Below are 27,009 nucleotides of genomic sequence, written 5' to 3'. Positions count from 1 at the left end.
GCACATCTGCAGCCCTCCACACCTACAGCCCTCCACACCTGCAACTCTCCCCACACACCTGCAGCTCTCCACACCTGCAACTCTCCCTGCACATCTGCAGCCCTCCACACCTACAGCCCTCCACACCTGCAACTCTCCCTGCACATCTGCAGCCCTCCACACCTGCAACTCTCCCCACACACCTGCAGCTCTCCACACCTGCAACTCTCCCCACACATCTGCAGCCCTCCACACCTGCAACTCTCCTCACACACCTGCAGCTCTCCACACCTGCAACTCTCCCCGCACATCTGCAGCTCTCCACACCTGCAGCCCTCCATACCTGCAGCCCTCCCCACCTGTAGCCCTCCACACTTGCAGCCCTCCTCCCAAATCTATAGCTCTCTACACCTGCAGCCCCCCACACCTGCTGCCCCTCCCATACACTGTACAGTGTAGCCTCCTGAGCCAGAACTCTGGACAGTGCCCCTCAAACTCAAAATGCACTGTGTCCAAAAAGTACTCCATGCCCCCAGAGTCCCTCACACCAAGATGGCTGTGGAACACTCACTGGCATGGACCTGCAGGCAGCAGTGGGCACAGGAAATGAGTGGGCTGGTACCATCCTCGCCGACGTAGGAGTTAGCAGGCAGTGGCTCCGTGTTCTCCCCACTTGAAGTGAAGCACATCTCAGGGATCAGTGGCCGTGTCCTCTGGCCACTTTTGGAGGGTGGCTGGACAGCACTGTCCCCTGGAGCAGCTGGGACCTCTCGCTCTGTCTGCACTGACTGCAGAGGCATGGACATCAGGAGGTGACAGAGGGCCCCATACCCAGCGCAGGGCCAAGCAGGCAGCTCATCTGGCTGTAGGGGTAGAAGAGGGTACAGATGGCGCAGTAGAGCAGCTCACCTGGCTGTAGGGGTAGAAAAGGGTACAGATGGCGCAGTAGGGCTCGTTGAGGGCAGCTGCCGCATTGAACTTCCTCTCAGCTTGGAAGCTGGCTGCCTTGTTCTTCCACTGCAGCGAAAGTAGGGACTTCAAGGCCTCGGGGTCACTGACATCGTCCTCTCCTGAGAATGGGAAGGCTTCTATGACGGATGGAGGGACTTGGGTTGGAAGACAAGGCCCCAGCAGAGCATCACTCCACTGGTCCTCTGTCTGAGCAGCCCTGGCTGGTACTCGGCAGTCTGCATTTTTCTTTTCTTTTTTTTTTTAACTTATTTTATTTTTATTATTTTATGTTCATTGGTGTGAGGATCAGATGCCCTGAAACTGGAGTTACAGACAGTTGTGAGCTGCCATGTGGATGCTGGGAATTGAACTCAGGTCCTCTGGAAGAGCAGCCAGTGCTCTTAACCGCTGAGCCATCTCTCCAGCCCCAAGTCTGCATTATTGCAGGGAGCGGGGGCTGATTTCCCTCCATGGTCTCCCCAGGGCCTAACCTAAGGCCTGGACACCAAACATGCCACCCTAAGACACATCCTCTTGAGTGTAAAGCTGGGCACAGTGCTGCCTACCTGCCCGGGAGCCTCAGCCACAGCCTGCTAAAACCCATCTACGTGGCAGCATGGCCATGACAGGCAGGAGGATGGAGGAGGGGACTATGCTAGATTCAGGCCCTGCCACCTGCTAAGAGACACAGGGCATGGAGCTGTGGGAGATTTGCCTGCCCAGAACTCCCAAGAGAGCCTTCTGGGAAGAGTTCAGTAGGGAGCCAAGAGCCTGGGGCCTAGTTTCCACTGTTCCCCAGATTCTTGTCACTCCTGTAGGGAGGTCTTGAGGTCCTGGGTACTTCCAGAACCATGCTGCTAGCATAGTAAGGCCTTGGGTGGAGGAGCTGCCAGTGGCTCTCAGACTCTGCCAACAGTTTTTTTTAAAAAATATTTATTTATTATATATACTATATTCTGTCTGTGTGTATGCCTGCAGGCCAGCAGAGGGCACCATCATGTAGTTGTGAGCCATCATGTGGTTGCTGGGAATTGAACTCAGGACCTTTGGAAGAGTAGGCAATGCTCTTAACCTCTGAGTCATCTCTCCAGACCTCTGCCAAGAGTTTTAAGGAGGAACTGAAACCCACCAGGGCCCGCACACACTACTACTGCCCTGCTAGCCAGCAGAGACCCATGTACCCAAGGCCCAACTATCACTGGAGAGCACCCTCCTGCACTCACCAGTGCCCCCCCCCCCCCAGCCACACTCTAAGTGTTTGCACCATGTCTGGGGACACTCTAGATACCTAGTTCTGCAAGTGCTGATGAAGCTCCTGTGCAGAAGTGAGGGTGCAGCCCTGGAACAGAGGAGCTGCTGCCAGAGCCTAACATCATGGCCCCAAACCACGACCTGTGCACCATACCCTCTGCCATCACAGCCTGCATGCCGCACCCTCTGAACAGGTGCTAGCACCACGCCTCGGCCACCTGTCTCAGACCCTGGCCCCTCAATCTTCCCACTGAGACCCTGAATGCTGCAACCCATTGCTGGGATGGGGAGTGGAACTATGGGCCCTGGATGGAGATGGCTGTGATCTAGGCCCTCCCTGGCCACATGACATTTGAGGCACTAGGTCCCGGCCAGTGACTGGTTGAAAGGTGGGGTCAGATGGAGGTCCTATAGGCCACAAAGAACTGGGGTGGTTAAAGGTGTGTTAACTGTGAACAGCTGGGTCCCTGCAGAGGTGAAGGGGCAGGGAATTCTGTGGTCTCTCACAGCATGGTGACGAGGGTGCCACGTTGTAGGAGGACCTGACCCCAAGGGACTGGATGGGTGGGCACTGGCACCTGTGCAGAGGGGCTGGCTGGGCCCCATGCAGGTGGGAGGAAAGTGGCATGGTGGCGGGGTCTTGCTCACCTTCATCACTCGAAGCCTCCTGTTTAACCACAGACAGTGGGGACCGTGTAGGTGGACGACCCAATGGGTGACGCCGGCTTTTTTTGATTTCTACCTTCAGCTTAGAGAAGGAGGATGGTGCCTGAAACACACAGCACTATGGAATGCTGGACCCTGTCACCCACAGCATGCACACATGCATTCACAACCACGCCTGTCACCCACAACACACACTGACTCCAGCTGCCACCCTAGCATTCAGATGCCACACACAGCTGTGTGGGCAGAGCCACAAAAGCACCTGGTGGCCATTAATCACCCACCTGTGCATCCCCAGCTTGGGCATGGCTTTCGTCTTCGGGTCCTAGCTCCATGGGTGCCAACTGCGGGTGGGCAGTGCGCTCCCTGTCCCCATCTGCGGTGTTGGTGTGCGGAAGCACATACAGCATTGGGATGATGGGCCGTGGCCGCACCTCTGCCTCCTCACCTGGTGCCCCAGGAGGCACCACATTGAGGGGTGCTGGTGGAGGGCTCCCCTCTGCGGCCATGGGGCCCATGGCCGGCACCGGAGACTTGGGTAGGGGCTGTGATCTCAGGACTTCCTCAGTGGGTAATAGGGCTGGTGGGGCGGGTGGCAACAGGGGTGACAGGGGGTTGGGGGTCTTCTTCTTGCTCCGGGCCTTGGTTGGTCGGGGTTTGCCTCTGCCATCCTCTGGGGGAGAGAATGCATCATTCAGAACCAAAGGAATCAGATGGAAGCAGGAGACCACGTTCTGTGGTGAGAGCACAGTTGGCTGCGGACTCAGGATCCCCAAAGCTTGGGTAAGTTCAGCCTCCAAAAGTGACCAATACTGGGCCACTGCACTTAAAGAGATTCCTGAGCTGGTGTTGAACTGCAACCTGCCACCCCAGCACTCAGGGCACCCTTGTCTAAAGAAAAGACAGAAAGAAAGAAAGAAAGAAAGAGAGAGAGAGAGAGAGAGAGAGAGAGAAAGAGGGAGGGAAGGAGGGGAAGCCTGGGTTTTCAGGAAGTGGCTGTGAACATATCTGTCCCAAGTCGTGGGCTCCTGCCAGCCCAGCACAGGTGTGGGGAGTAGACTTGTACAGTTGGTGTAGACAACACGAGGGACCCAGGAGCAGATGGGCCTGGGGACCCCCATCTGGCGGCCTCTGGGATGAGTGTTAGAGACAGTTCCTGACAGGGGACATGAAGAAGGGTGGCTGATGGGACTTGTCTTGGTGGGACTTCAGTTTGGTGCCACGATGGCTGTACAGCACATCACTTAACCAGGGACAGGTGACGAGGACAGAGTGATCAAGGGCTGGTCACTTGTACCAAGTTCTCCAGGAGACCCCACCTGACGTGTGCCTAGCTCCCAGGGTTAAGACGTCACTTAAGGGATTCATGGGATTATATCCTGCTGTGAGTGGCCTAGGTGCCACTCGTGTTTTAAGAGCCCTAGACTGAGTGGCTCATGGGTAACAGCTATACCCCAGGCTTGGAAGCTGACACCTGTGCTGTCCAGGCAGGCTGCTGATGGGAGTGGATGCACACTGGAGTATCATACACACTTATGTATCATACCCTCACACCCTCCAAGGGCAAGGCTCACTAGCCTGTATAGCAGCGTGCACTTTGCTGGGTGTCTAGTGTGTTAGATAGCACCGCCAACCCCTAAGACACTCAGTTCCCCAAGCTGCAATGGGACACGGGTAGGAACAGGTGGGGTGTTGCCCAGCCCCCAGCCCCCAGACCCCATTAACTTCCATACTGGAGTTGCTGTGGTCACCAAGGACCAGGATGAACCCCTACAGGATGTGTTCTTGAACCCAAGAAAGGATGTCAAGTGTGGCCTCAGGAGTCTGTTCTTATGACCATCGCAGCTGCTGTGGAGTGACCATGGTGAACCTGGCATGGTGAACCTTCACAGCCCTTGGTACTGGACCACAGGATCCTGCCCTAGTTTTCTTATGACCAACAATGGCTGTGGATCCTTAGCATCTCCAGGCTCTGTATGGCCATGGGATAGCCCAGAGCCCTTAGCAGGAGAAGGCCAACAAGGGCACCTCAAAGCCCACTGCCTCACCACAGACTCACAATGGCTATATCAGTGGGAACACACCTGCCTTGGGGGTCAAGAAGAGAAGGACTGTCACAGTCTGGTCCCTCTGGAATGTTGGGGTGAGCAGTCTGGTGGAGAGGTCCTTCAGGGGTGGCTGGGAGCTATGGCCTGGTGTCCCAACATGCCTAGGTTTGTTAGCCTGGCTGGTTGAAAGTCACAGGCCACAGGAGGCCAAAGGGGATGGTAGGCCACACATCTACAGGTGTGGGCTCTGTTCTAGCTACTGAGCCTGACACACCTGGAGGGCAGTGCTTTCTAGTGCAGCTGACCCGGAACTGGACAGTCACAACCCTGCTGAGGAGCTGGGGATCCCAACCCCTCACCTGCCGATGCCCCCTCAGACAGGCTATGATTGGGTGCCCCACTCAGTTTCCAGCACCCCGTCCTGAAAGCAAGGCCATGCTGAACACCATCCACGCGTTCCACAGTAAAATGTCGCCTATCACAAGACAGACGCTCTTTCCACTTTATGAGGACTTAAGGTCAAGGAGAATCCTTAAATCAGAGGTGTGAAAGCTTTCAAAGACAGCCACACCCTGCCCTGGTGCCTGGGGCCACGCACCTCCCACCGCAGAAGGGAATCCTTAGAAAGGATTAAGCCAAGGACTCTGAGGCCACCACAGGATCCTCAGAGGAAGCAAGATGAGAAGTAGAAACTGGGGAATGACACATTGCTAGGTGGGTCAAGGGGACCCTCCTCACACCATACTCAGGAAGGGGGAGCACCTGACACCAGATCCACAGGAAACAGGTGTCAGTAACGGGTCACATGGCTCCGGGGCTCACATTCCAGTGTGGAGGTGGAAGCAGGGAGCTCAGGCTAGTCCTGCAGCTTCTTTGTGTAATTGTGGCTGCTGGCATCATTCCAGCCCTCAGCTCCTGCAGATCCACATGCGACCATGGCAATCACACACAATCCAGAAGGGCGCAGGGATGTTACAAAGCCCTCACACCTGTAGCCTCCTGTTTCTACAATAGCTGGTTGTTGTCCTTACTCTCAGTGCAGGGCCTTATGCATGCCAGCGGGTACCTCACCACCTTGCTCCAGCTGTGCTCAGACGTCTAGCTGAAAGCCCCCCCTGGATACGTGGCCGTCAGTTTCTTCTTGTCAGCCTTAATTTGCTGTGTAGCTACTTCTGGCTGGTTCTTATTGGCTGGTGTGAGCTGCTGCCCACCAGAGCCTCACTCATCCACAGTGCCTGCAGGGCCTAAGTCCACAGCCCATGGACCACTCTGTCTGTGGTCACATCACATTGTGGTCACCCTGCTTTCCCTCACTGGCCTTTCTGGGCTGGAAGACCCTGTCATGGTGTGCAGTGGACAAGTCTCTGTAACTCTCTGCTGTGGGACAAGGGTCTTGTCAGTTGTACTCGTTTAATAAAATGCTGATTGGTCAGTTGCCAGGCAGGAAGCATAGGTGGGGTAACCAGAAAAGGAGAATTCTGGGAAGAGGAAAGGCCCAGTCTGCAGCTGTCACCCAGACACAGAGGAAGCAAGATGAGAATGCCTCACTGATAAAAGGTACCAAGCCATGTGGCTAACACATGTCAATAAGAAGCTCGAGCTAATTAGCCAACCAGTTTATGATTAATGTATACCTCTGTGTGTTTCTTTGGGACTGAAGGGCTGGTGGACAGAAATCTCTGTCAATGACTCTCCCGAGCAGTCAGTAGGAATCTGAGACACTGTGTTGATGCTCCAGTCCCTGCCTCACACTCCAAAAAGGCCACAGAGGGAGCCCTTCCCTACATTGCTGGAAGCCAGTGGTAGGGATGAGGCAGAGTATGCAGGGCAGGAGAGCTGGGACACTCAGTGCCAGATTGCAGCTCAAGGTTCCCGTGTGCACAGGTGCCTGCACCACTGTGCTGCCTCCCTGGGCTGTGTGATGGAGGAAGGTCATTGGCCAATAAAGAAACTGCTTGGCCCTGTGGGTGGAGTAAACAGAACAAAATGCTGGGAGGAAGAGGAAGTGAGGAGGTCAGAGTCTTGACATCTCTCCTCTCCGGAGCAGACGCCTGAGAAAGACGCCATGCCCCGCTCCCGGGATGAGCCATGCCCCGCTCCCGGGCAGACACACAGCATGAAGCTCCAACCCAGGATGGACTAGGCTAGAATCTTCCCGGTAAGACTGGTTCTCACAGATTATTAGAGATGGGTTGATCGGGATGTGAGAATTAGCCTGTAAGTGCTAGAGCTAAAGGGCCAAGCAGTGCTTAAAAGAATACAGTGTCTGTGTAATTATTTTGGGGCATAAGCTAGCCGGGCAGGCGGCTGGGGTGTTGGGGACGCAGCCCTGCCGCCGCCCCTATTACTACAGCCGTGTCCAGGCCAGCAGGAACAAAATGCCAAAGAAGGGCTGCAGGGACCCAAACCCAGGCTACAGGCATTTAGCACTGACCTTCCAGGCCCTCAGCCTCGGGGCCCTGTGAGGGCAACAGCTCCTCTTCCTCATCCTCGTCCTCAGGAGTAACCTCCTCCCGAGAACAGCCCCCAGGCTCATCCAGACCAGGTGACTTGGAGTCTTCAGGCTTGGATTTCTTGGGCTGGCTCCGTCTCCGGTGCGACCTGAGGGAGGGCACTGGTCAGGCAGCAGGGGAAATGGAGACTGCGGTAGTCCAGGGTGGGCAGGAAGGAGGGCCAGGGAGGAGCAGGGCTGGGGTGAAGCAGGCGATGGCAGCACGGGATGGGCAGGACACTGTGGGCTGGAGGGAGATCACTTACGCTGGCCCTGGCCTCCTGGTCGGCTCCCGCCTCCTCTCTAGACTCGGCCTCCTCTCCTCCTCAGCCTTTCTCCAGGGTCTGCTCTCCTTCACACTAATTTGTCTAGAATGTAAATTTCAGGGTTTTCCTCTGGCTCAGGGGCCCTCTCTACAGCCCTGCACACAGGGCTCTTAGGACCCATGCCCAGCCTGAGCACAGTAGCATACCACCTTCATGTTGACAGCAAGGACGGCCCTTAGCGTCACAAACTGGCCTCGCTGAATGAAGAGCTAGGGTGAGCATGTGGAGCAGGGGCAGAGGCAGGACCCCCCCCCCCCCCCAGCACCTGAAGCTGCTTAGACTCACAAGGGAGAATGATTTCCTGCAGATCTGTGCCTTGGGGTCCCCAGGACAGTAGCCCTCACCCACCACAGCCTCTCAGTGGCCCAGAGCTCGCAATGCCCAGCTCTAGGTGGTGGCTTCTGTGACTCTACCATGGCCTGCCCTCCTTTCCCTCACTCCTGTGGCTGAAACACCCCCTGACCAGGGCAGGACCCCTCAATGAATGTGTGAGCCCCACAAAGATGACCAGCAGGCAAGCAGGTGGCATTCCAAGGAGGGACAGACAAGGTGTGCATGGGCAGTGGCTGCAGGACAGGCTGGAGACAGGCAGGAGCGGGGGGGGGGGGGGGGACGGGGGCAGGAAGCACTGACTGAGAGGAGAGAGGCTGGAGACACGAGGCCTTAGATTCAGGGACACACACCCTTCTGCTCTGGGTGGGCAGCCCCAGCAATGGGGTGACTTGGAAACACTGAGTCAGGAAGGAAGCATGGTGGCTCAGACTGTAACTGTTGTCCCCGGGGTCTAGGGCTGCTCCTGGTAGGGCCCAGTTCAGATAGCACTCACGGCCTGCCACCAAATCACTAGGCCACAGCTTCAGGAGTCGCCCTGGTTCAATCACTGTCCTGACCCCACTGGAGGCTACCCTTGCACAGCTGACTGGGACACCCCGGGCCTCACACCACATTCTTTAACAACTGAGCACAGCAGCCTGCTTAGTTCCCACAGCCACGGTACTCAAGGTTCCAGGAAATGGGACCTCAGTCCACCTGTGTGGACTCCAATGTGTGCTGCACCCCTCCAGAGCAGGGAGGGCACTGTATACCAAAGAATAGCCATGCTGTATTAGGAAAGCAAGCTGGGACCCAGCCCTGTGTCAGCTATCACATCCCTCACTGACGCCTCTCCCACCAGGCCGGATGGATACACACAGATGTAGCCACCCTTCGGCGGCAGCCACAGTGTGCCACATCTTGTGACCCTGAGCTGGGGCACAGCCCTTCTTTTTGGCATCTCCAGGTACTCTGGCCCCATCCTAAACTCCTAAGTGGCGTGTCCCTGGCTCCACGGTAGTGACCTTGGCACCCCTGTCCCTGTTCCAGATAGCCTTTCGTCATGCTACAGCTCTCAGGGTTTGCCCCTGTGCTGGGCTGACGTGCACCGTGGAGCTGCAAGTCTGAAGCTGTCCAGCAGGCAGGCAGTCAGGCTGGGGGACCCTGGAAGGGTACCCTAGGCCACAGCGGCTTGCTCTGCAGCCTTTAGCCTGACACCGGGTTCTCTCTGGAAGTTCTGGGTGCCGCCTGCTGAACCCCAGTGAGCGACCCATGGGTGTGGTGTGTTCTACATTACGGGTGGTCATCACCCGGCCACAGGACCAGGATATGCACACGGTCACTGCTGCACGTGTCTTTGCTTCTCTCAGAACTCCCTGGAGGCTGGGTACGGCTCTCAGCACCTTCTGTCTGCTGCTGCCTGCTGTTCCTGCATTTCTCTGCAGCATCCTGGGCCAGGTGTGCTGGCTCTTCCTGTCCCTGCTCTTCTCCCATATGCTATGGTAGCTCTGGAATCTTTCTGAAGTCTGTATCTATAGCATCCTGGCCTCTGGCCTTGTTTTGAGCTGGCATTAAGGATGTACTGGAAGGTGGGAAAGGGGCTTGCTGAGGGTGATGGCAGGTGGAGGTCGGACGGCTTCACGGAAGACCATTGTTAGGATCAGATCCACTAGATGGGTCCTGTACTGAAGAGGCCAGTCCTGTGCCATGAGGCAAGTGGTGTGTCCCAGGGAGTAGGCCTGGCTATGGGAGCTCCTCCACCAGGGCTCCCATTGGCCTATGCAGCCTGGGCCTGCTCGGAAGGCCTCCTGCTGCCCTGTCGAGGTCTGAGCTGTGCAGCTGCTCCTGCAGTCCTGCCCTCTCCCTGTGGGATCAGAACATGGCTGGAAATCGATCTGTCAGATTTCAGAAGTCAAGTGTTGGCATGTGAACGACACAAACTCTTCCGAGATGAAAGCAGGTGCCCTTGGACTTGAGTGAAGGGTGACAAGGAAGCCTACAGCCTTTGCTGAGAGGCAGGATACACACAGAGATGACAGCTGCAGACACATGGTGACCTGTGCCTACAAAGCAGCTAGGAGACCACCTGCAGGTTTTAGTTTCCTCAATATGTTCTGTTCCTGCCACTAAGACAGACCTATGAGTATTTAAAATATCCCCCGGGAAGCTATGGTACATTCTGTGGTTCAGGAGACTTTCATGAAGCCTTGGGTGTGAGTGCCGTGGGTCATGGGCCAACTCTGGTGTTGAGGTCAGTAGGCTGAGATGTCACACCGCCATCACCAACACCTCCTGATCCCCACACGTCCACAGCAGGCCAGGTTGACTAAGGACTGTGGCATTGTCTCCTGGTGGTCACCCACAAAAGGGGTACAGTCCGCTCACCTGTTAAGCTGCTGCAGGAGACAGGAGACTGGAAATGGGGTCAGGGTGGGCACAAGACAGCCTGAGCTTAGGTCTGTGCTGAGAAGGCCCCATGTAGACATGCAGGGATATAGAAGGGTAGTTCCTGTAGTGAGGAACCTCTGACAGGTAATGTTATAGCCAGGACACTGCCCAGAAGGCAGAGGTCAGGGGCATTCTTGGTTCCTGTCAACAACAGTAGCCCCAGGTCCTGGTGTGTCAGGGAGAAAGATGCTCTGACCCCACTCGGAACCCCTGACATGCCTCAGTTTCCCTAAGGAAGTCCAGCATGCAGCCGAGGCACACCCGGGAGAAGCTGGGCACACATTCATTGCAATCCCAGCCCCATGTACCGTGGACCATGAAAGCACGGCAAATGGCCTCCCACCGAGGCCAGGGACTTCAGAAGAAACAAACAGCTCTGGCCTTGTGCATTTTAACAACTTTAAAGGAAATAGTGTCCTTGGGAGCAGGCTTCATCTGCTACTCAGCCACTGCCACATTAGCACAGCTTCCAGAGTGAGAAGACGGGATGCCCCTGATGGGAGGGAGCCTATGAGATCCCATGGGCCACTTCCTCTGACCACAGGGCCCCATCTCTGGATGGCCCTGGTGTCACTGTGGTTCTGGAATGTGGTGCCTATTTACTGGTTGTCTGCTCAGCTGACTCATAAGCCCAGACACTGAGCACCAATCATATGAAACCACCCAGAATCCTGTAGGCCCACTCAGGCCCCACCACAGGCTGTCACCTGACTGCTGGGTGCTGCAGAATGTTGGGGAGCACAGACTGCTCTCCAGAGAGGAGGACACAGAGCAGGAAGTGAGGGTAAGACTGCAGTGCACAGAGAGGCATCCGAGAGGACGCAAGGGAAGGCTGCAGGCCACAGGTCATTGTCCAGACACAGGCCCATGACTTTTCTGGAGAGCAGTACCCCAGCCCAGGGCTAAGGTAGTAGTGACCTCGAGCTTTTCAGGAGTGGAAGGTAGCAGGTTGTTCATAGCACAGCCAATGAAGGGTGCAGCTGCAGCTGGTTCCAGAGGCTGCCATGGATTCTGTAGCATTTGGAAGCCACTGGGATCCTAACAGCTGTGTCTACAGGCCAAGGTAGCAGCTGTGTTCCTAGGTAAAGTCTTGTCAACAGTGGTGGTTCCATACACTGGCCTGCCTGAGAACAGAGTTCTTGGGCCTCCCTGGCTCTTCACAGGTAGACAGCTGAGTTCCATGCAGCCCCTATCAGAAGCTCAAATCCCTGAAGGGCTGCCGGAGGCAAGGAGTAAGATGGATACCCTGGAGTGAGGGACTGGGCCCAGCTGGACAGACCTCCCTCTTAGACAAAGGAGTCATGTATTTTTAGCTAGCTCTTACATTTTAAATTAAACCATTTCTATTATTTGTATTATGCCACGAGGCTTGTGGCCTACCAGCAAAGTTTTGGCAGGCTCTGCTGGAGGCCTCTGTCTCCTGTGGTGGCTACATGGCTTCTGACTCTGCCTACTCTCTTTCTACATCTCTGTTTGGATTTCCCGCCTGGCTTTACTCTGTTAAGCCATTGGCCAAAAGCAGCTTTATTCATTAACCAATAAAAGCAACACATAAACAGAAGGACACCCACACCAGTCAAGCTCCTTCCCAACCCTGCTACTGTACTACCAATGCTAAAGGCCACACAGTGCTGAAGGTTGTAGCAGCCCTGCCCAGGTTCCCAGTCACAGGTGACCACATTACTATAAGAAGCAGGCCAGGAGGGTCCAGTCATCCTTAGGAGCATGGCGTCTGGTATGGGCTTTTGGGAGGGGACCTGCCGGCTCTCAGAGCTGCAAGGGTGCCAAGTTTATGTCACCAGAGGAAGCAGCAGTGAGCTGTTCATTTGGATGTCCAAACGAAGTGGAAACGAGAGAGAGAGAGAGAGAGAGAGAGAGAGAGAGAGGAAAAGGAGGAGGAGGAGCAAGAGGAGACACTCACCTGCGCAAGAGCTTGGCCTTCAGTGAGGCGCGCGAGGCACTCCAGGAGCTCAGCTCAGGGCTGCTAAGGGCTGTAGGCCGAGTATGGTCCAGCACTGTGAGGTCACGGCCCTGCTTCCACTGCTCATAGCGTTCAGGCTGCAGGATGCGTACAAACACGTCCATGGAGATCTTGACCATGTCCTTGCGACATGTGCACTGTGGGGACACAGCAGGCACTGAGTCTCTGGCAAGGCCCCTGGCTCCCACACTGCAGACAACTTGGTGAGGATGGGACTGCTAGCCCAGTGCCTTCCTGGCCCGACCACAGGCAGGCCAGGCCGGAGAGATGACCCGTCAGTAAGTGGATGCCCAGTCTTGTCCACCAAGAAGTGAAGAGGGCAACATGGTCTTACAGATCAACCACCCAGGACTAGGCAGTCTGGGTGTCATCCAGAAGGGCCTAGAAGGCGCAAGGTGGGGCTTGTACAGAACCAAAGCAAGGAATGGCAAATCCAGACAGTCACAGAGTGCAGCCAGGGCCTGTGCTCACTACCCAAGCTGAACACTGCAGAGCCAGCCCACTCCCAGCTTAGTGGATACAAGCTGTGCAGAGCAGAGCACTGGCAGGGGGGCCACTGCGGACACGGCTTTGTGCCCCCATTCCACAGCATTTGGGGAAACAGAGGTAAGGAGAGCGCATCCCAGTATCCCTGTCCTGCTGAAGACATGAGGAAATATCCGGTGGCTCTCGCCCCTCTCTGCTGGGGGTGGAGTGGGAGGGTTGGGATCTGCCTCGCTGAGAGAGAGGGAGTATTTATGGCTGAGCCACTCCCAGCAAACACGACTTGCTTAATGGGAATGTGCAGGACAGCGGTTGTGTGGGACTTGGCCGGTCAGTAGCGGCCACAGATGGTGCCCATGTTACACATTCCTGGGCCTGGCCTCCCCAAGCCCCCATCAACTGCAGATTAAGGGATCTGTGCCAAGTGGCTCAGCCATCACTTTGCCGTCAGTAATTAGCAAAAGCACCTGAGTTCTCCCACGGGGACCACAGACACTGCCGCAGCCAGCATCGGCTCCATGGCCAGCACCAGCAGCCAGGACAGAGCTGCCAGCACAGGCTGGCCTTGCAGGGAAGTGCCTTTCACAAACTCCACATGGGCTTTGTAGATCTGGGGAGTGTGGGCCCAGAAGCAATGTGTGGAGGCAAGGAGCTGGGTCTGGGAACCAAAGGTGGCAGGGTGGCCTGAGGCTCAGCTGATGTGGGAGTGTCATATATCAAACTGTTGATTTCATTGGTTAAGCAATAAAGAAACTGCTTTGGCCCTCATAGGTTAAAACATAGGTGGGTGGAGTAAACAGAACAGAATGCTGGGAGAAAGAAGCTGGATCAAGGAGTCACCATGGTTCTCCCACTCCAGACAGATGCAGGTTAAGATCATTCCTGGTAAGCCAGCTCGTGGGCTACATACATTATTAGAAATGGGCTAGTCCAGGTGCGAGAGTTAGCCCAGAAAAGGCTAGATATAATGGGCCAAGCGGTGTTTAAAAAAATACAGTTTCTGTGTAATTATTTCGGGTATAGCTAGCCGTGCGGGCGGCTGGGGTGCTGGGGACGCAGCCCCGCTGCTCCTATTACTACAAACGTAGCCCGCCGCTCTTATTACAACACTCAGCCACAGGGAGGGTCCACTCCGAGGCCCAGGAGGCGTCCCCTGGGCTCTGCATCTGGTCCTAGTGGCTTAGCCGTCAGCACAGGAGATGGCAGAAGGCTGTCCACAGAAAAGTCACTCCACAGAGGAACAAAGTCCGTCTGTGTAGAGGGTCTGCTCAGGGCTGGGTGTCACCTGGGGAGTGGCAGAGCAATGTTACCCTGAACCATAAAGAAGGAAAGCGGTGGGGCCACTAACTCCAGTCCATTCCGGAGCAAGGTGGGGCCTAGGACTCCATCACCTCCTGGGGACAGAAGTGACCTAAAGGCTACCTACCAATGCACTTTAGGCTCCCTGCTTGGTGAGCAGTTGTCACCTGGTCACCATATTGCCACCTGGGATTCCAGGGTAGCCACAGACCTTTCTGGCGAGCCCAGCCTGTCAGGGCCCAAACTCAGCTCCTGCACCGCCCTGCACTCCTGTGCCTTGGCAACCAGAGCTCCAACAGAGTCCTCAGTCGGTGACACCACACTCCACAGGAGCCCCTGCTCACTGAAGTCTGCTAAGAACCTTCCAGAGCCTGAGGCAAAGGCACCTCACCTGGAGCAGCCCCTCATTTCCACCATCCCTGCAAACCCCTACCAACAGGGCAGTCTTGTAAGTGGCTAAGGGACTCATCCCAGCAGACACAGCATCAGGCCCATCTGTCGGCCTTGCAGCGCCTCACAGAGCCAGGGCTCACTTTCAGGGCCTTTGTCTTCCATGGCTCTGGATGTGCCTACTGGAGTCACACCCCAGCTGCTGGGCTCCACACCCGAGGGTGAGAAAGCAGCCAGTGGCTTTCTGCTCTGGTGACTTCCCTGAGGAAGGCTGGGCACGATTAGGCCAGGGACATTCCCCAGCCACTGACCTGGATGTACGGCCTGCCGAGTCTGCCTCAGAGAGGAATTGGGGATTGAAAGGAAAGGCTCCCCGCGTGCCCCTCTTGAGGCTGCCCTGAGTCCTGAGCAGGCATCCTGTCAGAGACCTGGAGAAAGGGCCTAAGCTGAGGTTCAGCTGAGACAGCTGTTACTCATGTATGGCAAGCTGAGGAGTCATGACAGGGTACAGGTTACCATCAGTGTCCCCCGCCTTCTGTCCACCCTGTCACTGCCTGGGACGATCAACACATAAGAAAGGCCCACCCCTGGAGTCCAGGGAATGAGTGAATGGCAGGGCTGCTGCTGTCCATGGCCGTGCAGCATGGTTTGCAGCTAGGATGACTGAGTCCGCCCCAAAGTGAGAATACAGGGACTCTCGGTGCCTGCTGAGGATGTGGCCTGGGTGTTAGGAGTGCAGGGTGGAGTCCGGGTGGGTGACCAGAGACCTGCCTGGTTGCCTCACCCAAGTGCAGAGCCCTGAGCCTTGCCCCCCATGCTCCTGGGGCCCAGGATCAGCCCCGTGAGCAGATTGTATCTGTGAGCCATGCAATTCCTCCAGCAGCTGAGGACCGTGAAAGTGTCTCATCTATAGTGGCGTCATGCACACTTTTCCAGGCCCGTGGCACCCCCCAGAGGTTCCCACTGCCTCACTCGAAACTGGGCTGGGCATACAGTGGTGGGGCCACCTGGGCTCCCAGAATCCTCTATTGGCTCTGAGCTCTGGTTGGAGGCTGTTCTGTTCTGAGAAGTTGAGTTACACTAGAACTCACTCGTGTACAACTGAGTTGGGGGAGGCAGCAGCTGGAGGGGAGATGATTAAAACGAGGCTCAATAAAACCACCAACCCGAACAGTATGTTACTACAGGGACCCTCCTGCTCTGCCAGTGTGACAGCGACAACTCTCAGTCACGGCAAGGAACCAGGGCGGAACATGGAACCTGTTTCTGGGTGACTAGCACCTGCTGGGGTTGTGGGCGTGGCATCCCTAAAAAGCACCAGTCCTAAGGGGGACAGAAAATTTGTCCCCAGCTGTAGGTAGACATTGCTTTCTCGTTCACCGGATCCCATATCACCCAGTTGATCACCATGATCACTTCTGGCTGGACATGTTCTGGTCTGACTGTCTCTACCCTCCTGCCCAGGTGTGTACTGCATCCCTTTGACGCAGACATCACAACCTTATGGGATCCCTGCCCACAGGCATCCTATCCCTGCTGGGTGTCCAACATGGCCTCCAAACTCAGAACAAACCCAAACTCCTCCCGAAACAAGAAACGAAGCCAAGTAGTCCACTATCCCCACTTTCCGTGGGGCTCCGCATCCGTCTGAAGATGGGGGTCCCACAGTTTGAACAGGTGAACTCCTGGCCCGGAGTCTAGCATCAAGGGTAGGGGCACACGAGAGGCTGCAGGCCCACCCCCACTGACCTGATGGAGACTGAACCTCTGGACCCACGGCTCAGACCTGGGTTGTCAATCCCTAAAGGTGGACTTTGGCTATCATGGGACCATGTCAGCTGGCTGTGGCTACATGTACCCTTTCTCAATTGCACCATGGTCTCCCAGGTCAAAAATATCTTTAAAAAATTAACATAGCCCAGGCTGGCCTTTACTTGGGGCAAGCTTCCTGCCTCAGCCTCCTGAGTGTTGGGATGACAGGCCCCAGCAGAGGAAGGCAGGCACGGTGACTGTGAGGGACATTACTGTAGAGTCTTACACTCGATGTTCCAGCCCGCTAAGGGTTAAGCACAGAGCTCTGGCTGTGGACAGGGCAATTAGGTGCCAGCTCGGTACTGCCTGGTGGGGTCTGGGCCCCCGAGCAGACATCAGAAGTATGAAGCCTCTCCTGTGGCACTGCACCCATGACAAGATGTACCTCACCCTCCTCTGGGCACAGGGGCCACTTGTCCTAGGTGACATGGGGCACAAGAGACAATGAGCAGGGAGTGGTGGCACTGGCCTGTCTGTTCTCTCTGCACTGCTCTTTGGCTGGTCCTTTCAGTTCTGGCCTTCTGCAAACCTCAGTGCAGCCACAATAAGCCAAAAACCTGGCACTGCCATGCTAGGGGCCTCCCAAGGCTGCCCAGAACACCCTAATATCCCTTGACATGGGCTCCCCTGGAGCCCCACTTTACTCATAGGGAAATTGAGGCACAAGGTGGCAATGCCCAGGCCACACAATGTGGGGGTGTCCAGAGTCTGTGTCCAAGATCTACTCTGCACTCAACTTACTGGGGAACCACTGCCAGGGGTCAGGGGTCTATCAGCAGGACCCTCGGCAGCCAGGGGCCCCAGTGACACTTGGGATCACTGTGGCCGCCAGGGCTGAGGAAACTCCTGCCATGAGGTGCAAAGCTGGGATACCCCAGAGGATGACGAGGCCATGCGCAGTGCTGAGGGGCCCACCCTAGGCTGCCTTTCTAGACCCTTCCCCTCCCTACACAGGACCTTTGGTGCTCCCACGGGTCTCCTGGACACATACGTGCTTAGAGACATGACGACTGGGACAGGGAACAAGAGGGAAACCCATTTCACAGATAAATTTATGGCCAGCCCTGTGCACACAGCTCTGCCATGGCACAAATCAGAGGTCAGTGAGACAGGGTGGCCGCAGCTAACCACGTAGCCTGGGAGACACGTCACTGACAGCAGCGAGCATTGCTGGCAGTTCTCACCTGGTCAGTAAACTCAGTGCTCTCTACCCAGTGACTGCTGCTATCAGCTCACCACAAGGGCATGGTGACCCCACAACGAATGGCCACCTCCAGACTCTGACCTCCAACTCCATAGAAGGCCTCCCAGCTCTCATGTCTACTCCCTTGGGTGTGCCTAGCATTCCTGGGAGGACTGGCATCCAGCCACAGGAACTGCGAAGGGACAGAAGCCTCTGAGTGTGGAGCCAGAGCCAGGCTCTCAACCCCATCCCTTGTTGCACTGCAGCTGAGCCTGGTGGAGTCCTGGAGAGTCTTCTGACGTGTGCAGGCCAGGGCTGGGCTTCTCATGCAGTGTGTGGCCTGTGACCAGAGGGCTGACACAGCAGCCAGCGAGGAGCAAGGAGGAGCAAGGCTGTACAGGTGGCACCCCTCCCTGGAGAGCGCCTTTGTTCTCTGCTCCTGACCTAGCTGTGGGAAGGCTGCTTCGGAATGCCAGGGTTGGCAATGTGAGCAGGCAGACTGTGCCATAGGCCCGCACATGTTACCAGGCCTGGAGAACTCTGAGGGGGAACGCTGACCTGGAGCACCCCCAGAGGCTCACCCCCCCCCACATGTATACATGTCATTGAACAGGCCAGGAACCTGGAGGGCATGCTGGACATGGTGCCTGCTGTGCATCAGTGGCTAAGTCGCTTGGCCTGTCTGTCCTTGTCTGTCAGCCCAGGGCAAGCATGCTAGACAGTGTGCTGTCTTCATGGAGCCAGGAGTGGTCCATCTCCATGAGAGCATAGAGAAATGCCTGGGACTGGTGGGCACTCACTCCGGCCCCACCAGGCACTAGCAGCCCTGCCCCAAGCTCATTCAAGGCCCTTGCTGTACATGTGGGAGGCAAAGTGATCTAGGTGGGCTGCTGAACTTTCTGGAGTCTTAGCTTTGTTTCATTTTTGCTGAGACAGGGTCATTCTCTGTAGCTCAGGCTGGGACCAAGCTCACGGCCATCCTCCTGCCTTAGCTTCTTCGGTGCTGGGATTCCATGTGAGCACCAGGTACAGCTCTGAAGCTTCTCTGTAAGGATGGATGCTGACAAGGCAGGAAAAGAGACCCGACACAGGGCTGTGGGATTTTGATCAAGATAAGTTTCCCATGTTGCCCAGGCTGGCCTCAAACTCTCTATGTAACCAAAGGCATCCTTGAACTCCTGGATCCTCTTGCCACTGCCTCCTGAGGGCGGGGTGGCAGGTGTGCACCCCCATGCCTGTGCTCTGCTGGGGACAGAACTAGGGCCTTGGGGCTGGGCAAGTCTCTGCCCCAGGACTCACTGTCCATCTGGTTGACTTTTAACCTCACCTTAAAACCAAACCAACAAAAAACCCACAAAAACAAAACCTCTGTTGCCAACAGCTGATGCTGCACATAACAGTGCATACAGAAGGGGCTCTGTGGAGGTGCCCACCATAACCAGGGCCTCACCCAAATGCCCTGTTGTCACCACAGAAGAAGGGCCCAGGAAGACCAACTGACACCATCTTCCAGAGAGCCGGTTCCTACCAAGTTTAGATAAGGAGGCCTGCCCTGTCCCAGGCAGAAGCAGGAGTTAAGGCTCACGGCCCACGACCTGCGCTTCAAGTCGGACCACTGGGTCAGCTCTCCACCACTTAGGTAGGACCCATGAGAGAACTCATCTGGTGGCAGTGTGATAGTCCCTGAGCATGTGTGTTACTTTTTCTGGGGAGACCTCGGTCATTTCTGTTTGTGAGACCACACTGCACCTGTTCCAAGACAGAAGTGGCCAGAGGAAATGTGGCTTGTGAGATGGTGGTCCTTCTGCAAAGGCTTCATGAGTTGCGGCAGCTGACTCAAGGGCTGTGCCCCAGGTGACCTAGATCTCCCGATAACAGGCCTCTTCCCTGTCCTCAGGACAAAGTTGAGCTCACATGTGCATACTCTAGAAAACTCCTCACTGAGGTAGCATAACTGCTCAGCCTGTGACAGTCTGTATGTCTCCACCTATTCCACACAGTAGTGGTAGTGCTCATGCATCTGGGAACGTCAGCTGGGGCTGTGACTGGATGACCCCTGGGCCACCAGAGCGTGGCTACCAGCCATGGAAGCAGCCTGCACTGAGTGAACAGTCCACACATCTACAGGACTCTCAACCACGCCTACCTCAGAACACACCATCGCCCCTCCCTAGCCCTGGCACCCCCACTTCCACCTTTGGATTCCCCAGTCTAGACAGTCTCCATCACGGAGTCCACACCATGTGGCTGTGTGACTGAGCATGACATTGCTGAGAACTTCACAGGCAGTGGGTCAGAGGGTTCCTTCCCCTCCTACACAAGGTTTGTAGGGGGTGTGCACGTTCTACCCAATCCTGCCCCCTTCCCATGGCACCCTGCCTTGGCACCCCTTTCTGGGCTAGGGCCCTCAGCGCCCGTCTCATGAAGCATGGGGATATGCACAGTGCTAGGCAAGGCCGAGGCTCACTAGCATAGCCAGCAAGCACCTTCCTGGGTGACTCGGGCTGCCCGGCTGCACAGAGGACCTGGCTTGGCACTACAGCGAGGGGTGAATGACTCCCATGGTGGTAGCTCCTGTGCCTTAGGGACACAAAGGAGAAGCTCCAGTGTCTACCATGGACCACATGTTGTTCTACACCCTACAGCCATTAAAAATGCCAAGTGGTACCTGCCCTGCCAGTGGGCAGGAGAGGAAGACGGCTTGCCTGCAGCTCCCCACTGCCACTGTGCGTGTGGGAGGAGGGGTGAGGTCCCAGGAGAATGGGAATAAGACAGAAAGGACATAGTCTGTGCACAGGCTGGGAGATGGGGAGGGAGGCTATGACCATCATGTGGGAACAGCTGAGCTGGAGGCAAAAGGCGGGAGGGAGACAGGAGAGACAAGTACTTTCCTGCCCAGGTGCCCTGGGACTCAGATCCTTTCCTGCCTTGCATGGCTTGGCACCCCTCACAGCCTCCATGTCTACACTGGCTGGGGAGCAGTAAGTCCTGGTCTCCACTCCCCACCATGAGGCCAAGAGTCCACCGTCAGCTGGCTGTGTATCCTCCTTACCGGTGGGCACTGCCCCACGAGAGCTGCCCTGGTAGCCGGGTGCACCTGAGGGTGTTGTGCTAGACACCCTGCCCTGTCCCTAGCTGGTCTGCGGCGCTGCGGGCCACTTGTTCCCTAATTTCACGCTAAGCTGCCTAACAATGTGAGCACGGCGCCATTGCGGCCAGCACTCTCCAAATGCTGCTTGTTTGTGAACACATGGCTGAGCCTGGAATTGTTTTCACTATCTGGGCAGTTCCTGTTGTGACTGCATCTGAGACAGCACTGCAAACTTAGCCCCGGCTGTCACCACTCAGTCTGCCACAGGTGCAAATGATCTCAGCTGCCGTCCCACCAGTCCTGGACATGCAAGGTGTCTAATCAATCAAAACCGGACATAGGTCCCAATCTTGGGTCATGCCACCTCCCCAAGACTTAAGTGAAGACTGAAGACTGAAGAATGAAGACTGAAGCCAGCCTCCAGCGGCCTTGGAGCAGGTTACCAGGTTCCTGTCATGTCCTTAGCGAGCACCTGCTCTGGCCTCATGACCAGCCACAAAATGAACCAACTGCCCATGTAGCAGAGTGAGGGGAGCAAGAGCAGGGAAGATGGGGAATGACCCAAAGGGCAAAGCAGCCGATGGCCTGATGTCCTATCCTCAGAACCCACAAAAAGTTGAAATTACTAATGCATGTCAGTGAGATGAGAGACTGGTAGGGAACCCCCCAAGCCATGGTCAGGAGACCCTGCCTCACACAGGAAGACAAGGGGCAGTAGACTACACATGTGCACACGTGCACATGAACATGCACAAGGAAAGTAGCAACACAGATAAAAAACTAAATGATGGCCCCATTCTTGGCACAGGGACAACCTGTGGTCCCACCACTAGGAAGGATGAGGCAGGACCAAGCCAGACCATGTCTGATTTCAAAAATGAAAACTAATAAATAACTTGGCTCAACAACAAAAGCCATTTTGCCAGAGCAGCACTGCCCAGAGAAGTGGTCCCTTGTGGGGCACTAAGAAATGAAAAACCGAGCCAGCAGTGGTGGCTGGCTTTAATCCCAGCACTCGAGAGGCAGAGGCAGAGGCAGATGGATCTCTGAATTTGAGGGCAGCCTGGTCTACAGAGTGAGTTCCAGGACAGCCAAGGCTACATAGAGAAACCCTGTCTCGAAAAATCAAAAGAAAAACTAAAAAGAAACTAAAGATGGGGTTCCTTGAACACCAGCCTCTGTGCACACAGCAGCAGCAGGGGCGCACCCATGTGAATGAATACAGGCTGTCCCACCACCTACTGAACTTGAGGTGGCTGTCACACCTACCTGTGTGGCCACTTTGCCATAGTCAATCCAGCGTAGTGTGGCAAAGTTGGTGGACTCAGCGCAGTTGAAGCCATGGTTGAAGCCCGCGTGGTAACCATAGGGGAAAGTGATCATGAACTCCCCGGCTTCCTGTGTGATCTACAGAGGAGAACGACAAACTCAGTGGGCAACGCTGGCTTGAGGGCAGCCCTCAGTTGCTGGAGCCCTGTGATGAGCTCGTGGGTTCAGCAAGGGCACGGAGCTCAGGAACCTGTGGGACCTTGCCAGGCTTTAAAAAACTGTGCGTTTAAGCCGGGCGGTGGTGGCGCACGCCTTTAATCCCAGCACTCGAGAGGCAGAGGCAGGCGGATCTCTGTGAGTTCGAGACCAGCCTGGTCTACAAGAGCTAGTTCCAGGACAGGCTCCAAAACCACAGAGAAACCCTGTCTCGAAAAACCAAAAAAAAAAAACAAAAACAAAAACAAAAACAAAAACAAAAACAAAAAAAACCCTGTGCGTTTAGGACTGGCGAGATGACTCTGCGCTAAAAGGTATTTGCTGCCAGGTCTGACAACCTGGTTCAGTGCCCAGGCCTCACACTCACACTTGACTCCTATGGGCTATCCTCAGACCCTAGCATGTCCCCAGGCCTCACACTCACACTTGACTCCTATGGGCTATCCTCAGACCCTAGCATGTCCCCAGGCCTCACACTGACACTTGACTCCTATGGGCTATCCTCAGACCCTAGCATGTCCCCAGGCCTCACACTGACACTTGACTCCTATGGGCTATCCTCAGACCCTAGCATGTCCCCAGGCCTCACACTGACACCTGACTCCTATGGGCTATCCTCAGACCCTAGCATGTCCCCAGGCCTCACACTGACACCTGACTCCTATGGGCTATCCTCAGACCCTAGCATGTCCCCAGGCCTCACACTCACACTTGACTCCTATGGGCTATCCTCAGACCCTAGCATACACCCTTTAGCACTCACAGCCACAAAATTTATAAACAGAGATTTTTTTAGAAAGAAAGAGCTGGACTTGGGAGGCAGAGACAGGTGGATCTCTGTGAGTTCAAGGCCAGCCTGGTCTACAGAGCAAGCCCCAGGACAGGCTCCAAAGCTACACAGAGAAACCCTGTCTCGACTGCCCCCCCCCAAAAAAAAGAGAGAGAGAGAGAGAGAGAGAGAGAGAGAGCACTGAGCATGGTGGTGCACACCTTTAAAGCCAGCACTCAGAGGCTCTCTTGAGTCCCAGGCTAGTCCAGTCTACTGAGACAGTAGGCACTGTCTCAAACAAGCAACCACAGAGAAGAGCTGTGTGGTGGAACATATCAGTCATTCCAGTGCTTGGTGGCTGAGGCAGGAGAGTACCAGTTTGAGACTAAGCTGAACTACATGAAAAGACCTGGTTCCAGCCCTGGCCACCAAAGGACACAGGGCAAGCAGAATGTTCCCCATTCTGCACTACGGCTACCATGGCTTGGCCATCCTACCCAGCCCAAGGGACATCATCTACCACAGGGTAGTACTGGGCCCCTGACTGCTCTAGCCTCTGAGGCCAGGCCGGGGTACACACAAGCATTTGCCCTGCATGCACAGTGCCCTGCATGGCAACACTGACGCGTATGGATCTCCATGAGGTGAGTCCTGGAGCCAGCAGCCACGGCTCCACTAACACGCTGGAGCACCTGCCGGCGTGTGGGCTCAGTCCCTGACTCAGGATGCATCACAGAGCAGCAGTGACAGGGTGGGGAAACTGAGGTTCCAGGAGGAAGAAGAGGGTATCTCTTAGAGGCTGCTGGTCCTCACTGTCCACTGCACAGCCAGGAAGGTCTGAAGAGTGCAGGTGTCTGGGATTCTGAGCTTGACATGTGGCAACAAAGGAGGAAGGTTCCAGAGACCTGGGGAGGCCTTGCCCCTCAGCCTGGCTCATTCTGCAACTCTGGTCACCCTGGCTTCTCGTCTCAAGCACTCAGGAGATTCACTGGCTCAGGGCTTCCCGCTGGATGGCACCACCCAGGGTGCCTGCCTCGGTGGCTCCCTGGCCGCACTGAGAAGGTGTCGGGGTGTCACCCTGGGAGGCTGAGCTGTGTTCCACACAGGCCTGAGTGGCCTGAGTCCACGTCACAGGATTCCTCTTGGCAGCTCTGGGGAGCACGGAGTGGACACTATGGTGGGAGGCTTGTAGCACCGGCCACTTGTCCAAAGAATGCATCAAAACCAACATGGCCCAGAGCGCAGCCTGCCCTGGAGAATGTGTCAATATTTTTCTTTTCAAATAATTAACTGCCAATCAAGGGAAGCCAGCTACATTATGTTTTAAAATTCCTGCCCAAGTGACAGTGCTCATGGCACAATGAAGGTGGTGAGGGTGACACAGGTGTGCCCTGGGTCCCAGCAGCCGCAGCACCTCAAGGAAGCCTAGCCACTTCACGGTGAGCTCTAAGCGGGCAAGGGGAAGGAAGGTCTGGAGAGTGGTGGTGACGCTGGCTCACTGCTGGTGCTCTCCACTGTACAGCACTCACAGAGCCCACGCTGGGGAACTGTCACGTTCGGCCTCCTGGGCAGACACCAGTCATAAGAAAGTCTTGCTGGGGGTGCGGAGGCGACAGACTGGGCTCCCGTCACAGGCATCACAGGCACTGTGTCCCCCAGGCTGCTGAGCCCCGGGGTCTGTCTCCCTTCGCTGCCATCCGCAGAGCAGCAGTCACAGTAGTCAGGGCCGGCGCCAGTCAGGGAGAGCGCTGGAGACGCGGGGCAGATGAGGACGTCGATGCGGATTACAGAAATGCACACTCTTAATTATTAACGACTGGCTATTGATCAGTTTCCCTTCTAAAAGTAAATACCATTACAGACTCACAAGTGCAGTGCACAGCTGCTCGTCTATAGGGAAGGTGACAGGAATTCTGACGAGGAGACCCACATCTCGTGTAGGAGAGGACGCTCATCTCTAGCCTTTGCTCTGCCCTAGGTCCCATCCCCAGGTGGGGCAGCTGCCTTCTGATGCCAGACAAATGCCCTCACCCACAAGCCTTTTGGGCAGGGCAGGTCCCAGACACACAGGCCAGCAGTGTAGGGAGCGTGGTTCTCAGTGTGAGCAGCCCCTGGGAGTCGGCTGCCTGGGGCTGGATACCATAAGTGCAATCCATGGTGCTGCCGAGACATCACCCAGGGGAAGGATGAGGCATTTACTCTGTACATGGGGGTCCCTGTGCATGAAGCACTAGCCTGGAGAACATTCCCCACAAGCTGGTTGAAGACACTTCTCACTTTCACAAGAAACAACGCTGTCACCTCACAGTGGAATCTCTGCTTCTCAGAGCCAGAGCTGGAAGCAGCCTCCAGGCTGCACCAGCAGGAAGAACACAGCGATGCTGCGGGTGCCTTGATTGAAATGTCAGGAGCAATTTCCAACATGCTGATGTCCTGTGTGAGCACGGAGCCGGGGGTCTCATAGAACCCGCTCCTGGGCTGACAAATTGTTCTTCAAAGAGAACTTTAGAAACAGCTGTCCTGAGGGCCCTCTCCCTCCCTCATCCCCAGAGCACACAGCTTGTGTCCTCTGTCAACGCATGCCCAGTTGGGCTGGCCTTCCCTGCTTGGATGTGCCCCGTGTCGCCTGAAGAAACCTCAAGTCCCAGGTATGCAAAATTGTCAATCCAGGAATAGGAAGCCCACTGCTACCTGTCCCCCAGCAGCTGCCACAGGGCTGACGCACCCACCTCAGACCCCTCCTTCACAGCCTTTAACTCGGTGCACTGAATGGACTCAGTCTCCATGCTCAGGAAGGCTGACCACCCATTGCTAAGCAGGACACCTTTCCTGTGACTAGCCACCCTGTTGGCTGTCAGCAGTTAACACTAGATGTGGCCCGGACAGTCAGGGACCTGCACTTGGGCAAAGGACTCTGTGGTTTGGAGACAGCGAAGACCCTGCCAAACCCACACTTGTCCTGTGCCCTCCCCCACTTCCCCTGCAGAAGATGAGAGGCCACCTGCCGAGACCTGTGGTTACCATTCCAGGACCTTTCCTGGGGCCTGTACATACCCGGCTGAAGGGGATGCCATACTTCTTCAGGATGATGGGCGAGATGAGTGTCATCTTGTGCCTCAGGAAGGCATCGCAGCCCTGTGAGCTCCCAGGGAAGAAGCCTGGGGTGAAGGAGAGCAGTGTCAGAGTGGGTGCCAGTGAGGGGAACAGTGGTTGTTGGCCTCATCCTGGGGAGTGGACTGAGCTGAGACCTCAGGCCAGGGTCTCAATCCTGGCTCAGTGGAGTGGGTTGCAGCCCAGAAGTATGGAAGCCAGAAGCAGCTGCCACTCGTGTGACTGCCCAACAGACACCTTTCCAGCAAGCTCTTAGAGTCCCTCCTGTTCACAGGAAAACCTCTCAGGTGACCTGAGCATACAGCTTCTGGGGGCCGGTACCCCAGGATCATATAGGTGGGCATGGTGGCCTAGAACATTCGGCACCCCCTGGAGAGTACTGGAAGCTCAGAGGAGCAAGGCTGAGACTAAGGGTTAGCACTAAGAGACAACACAGGTATAGCACTCTGAGTGGCCTCCAGGTTCCAGCATCTCAGTAGTCCAGAGGAGAAAGTGAGGCCCCAGAATACGTGACCTCAGGACAGGGAACAGCCTGTGTTCCCACTGAAATGCACAGTTCCCAATGGGAAGGGGACCACCCCTCCAGAAGCCCAGGTAGGTTGGGACTTGGCCACACCCTTTTAGAACCATTACTACAGAAGCCAAGATGGGCAGCACAGGGAGCAACCAAGGCAAGACACAGCCAGCCCCTAGACGGGCTCCTCACTACACCGGCCTGTGTGTCATCAGATGCCTGCTCACCAACACCCCACCACAGCTAGGGCCACACAAGTCTGCTGAGGGCAAAGCGGAGGGCGATGGTAGAACTGGCCCACAGCCTCAGTCTGAGGAACTTTCCAGAAGCCCTCACAAACACAATGCCCCAGCCGCCAGGCCAGCATGGCCCGGTCAGTCTCTGCTTCAAGAGCACATGTTCATGTGTGTGTGCCCACA

General features: G+C 55.9%; 1 protein-coding gene across 6 annotated transcripts in view; it reads right to left on the bottom strand.

Moving 5' to 3' along the window:
• Nucleotides 1-27,009, bottom strand: part of Kdm4b (lysine demethylase 4B) — an 87,457-nt gene that overhangs the window by 7,852 nt on the left and 52,596 nt on the right. For 4 of the 6 annotated variants that reach the window (XM_041669081.1, XM_041669084.1, XM_041669083.1 and 1 more), the window contains 9 exons: nt 26,020-26,123; nt 21,981-22,118; nt 12,394-12,590; nt 7,653-7,754; nt 7,330-7,496; nt 3,132-3,520; nt 2,830-2,950; nt 889-1,067; nt 551-767 (listed from right to left, as the gene is read on the bottom strand). In XM_041669081.1, coding sequence (XP_041525015.1) covers nt 551-767; nt 889-1,067; nt 2,830-2,950; nt 3,132-3,520; nt 7,330-7,496; nt 7,653-7,754; nt 12,394-12,590; nt 21,981-22,118; nt 26,020-26,123 — 1,614 coding nt within the window. The remainder of the gene's footprint in view (nt 1-550; nt 768-888; nt 1,068-2,829; nt 2,951-3,131; nt 3,521-7,329; nt 7,497-7,652; nt 7,755-12,393; nt 12,591-21,980; nt 22,119-26,019; nt 26,124-27,009) is intronic. The other 2 variants (XM_041669082.1, XM_041669086.1) reach the window with 2 other exon arrangements.

This window comes from Microtus oregoni, unplaced genomic scaffold (assembly GCF_018167655.1).
Source record: "Microtus oregoni isolate MIOR12 unplaced genomic scaffold, Mior012 000019F_ref0000042, whole genome shotgun sequence".
NCBI classification, from domain to species: Eukaryota; Metazoa; Chordata; class Mammalia; order Rodentia; family Cricetidae; genus Microtus; species Microtus oregoni.
This window is presented reverse-complemented; position numbering and strand designations above follow the sequence as displayed.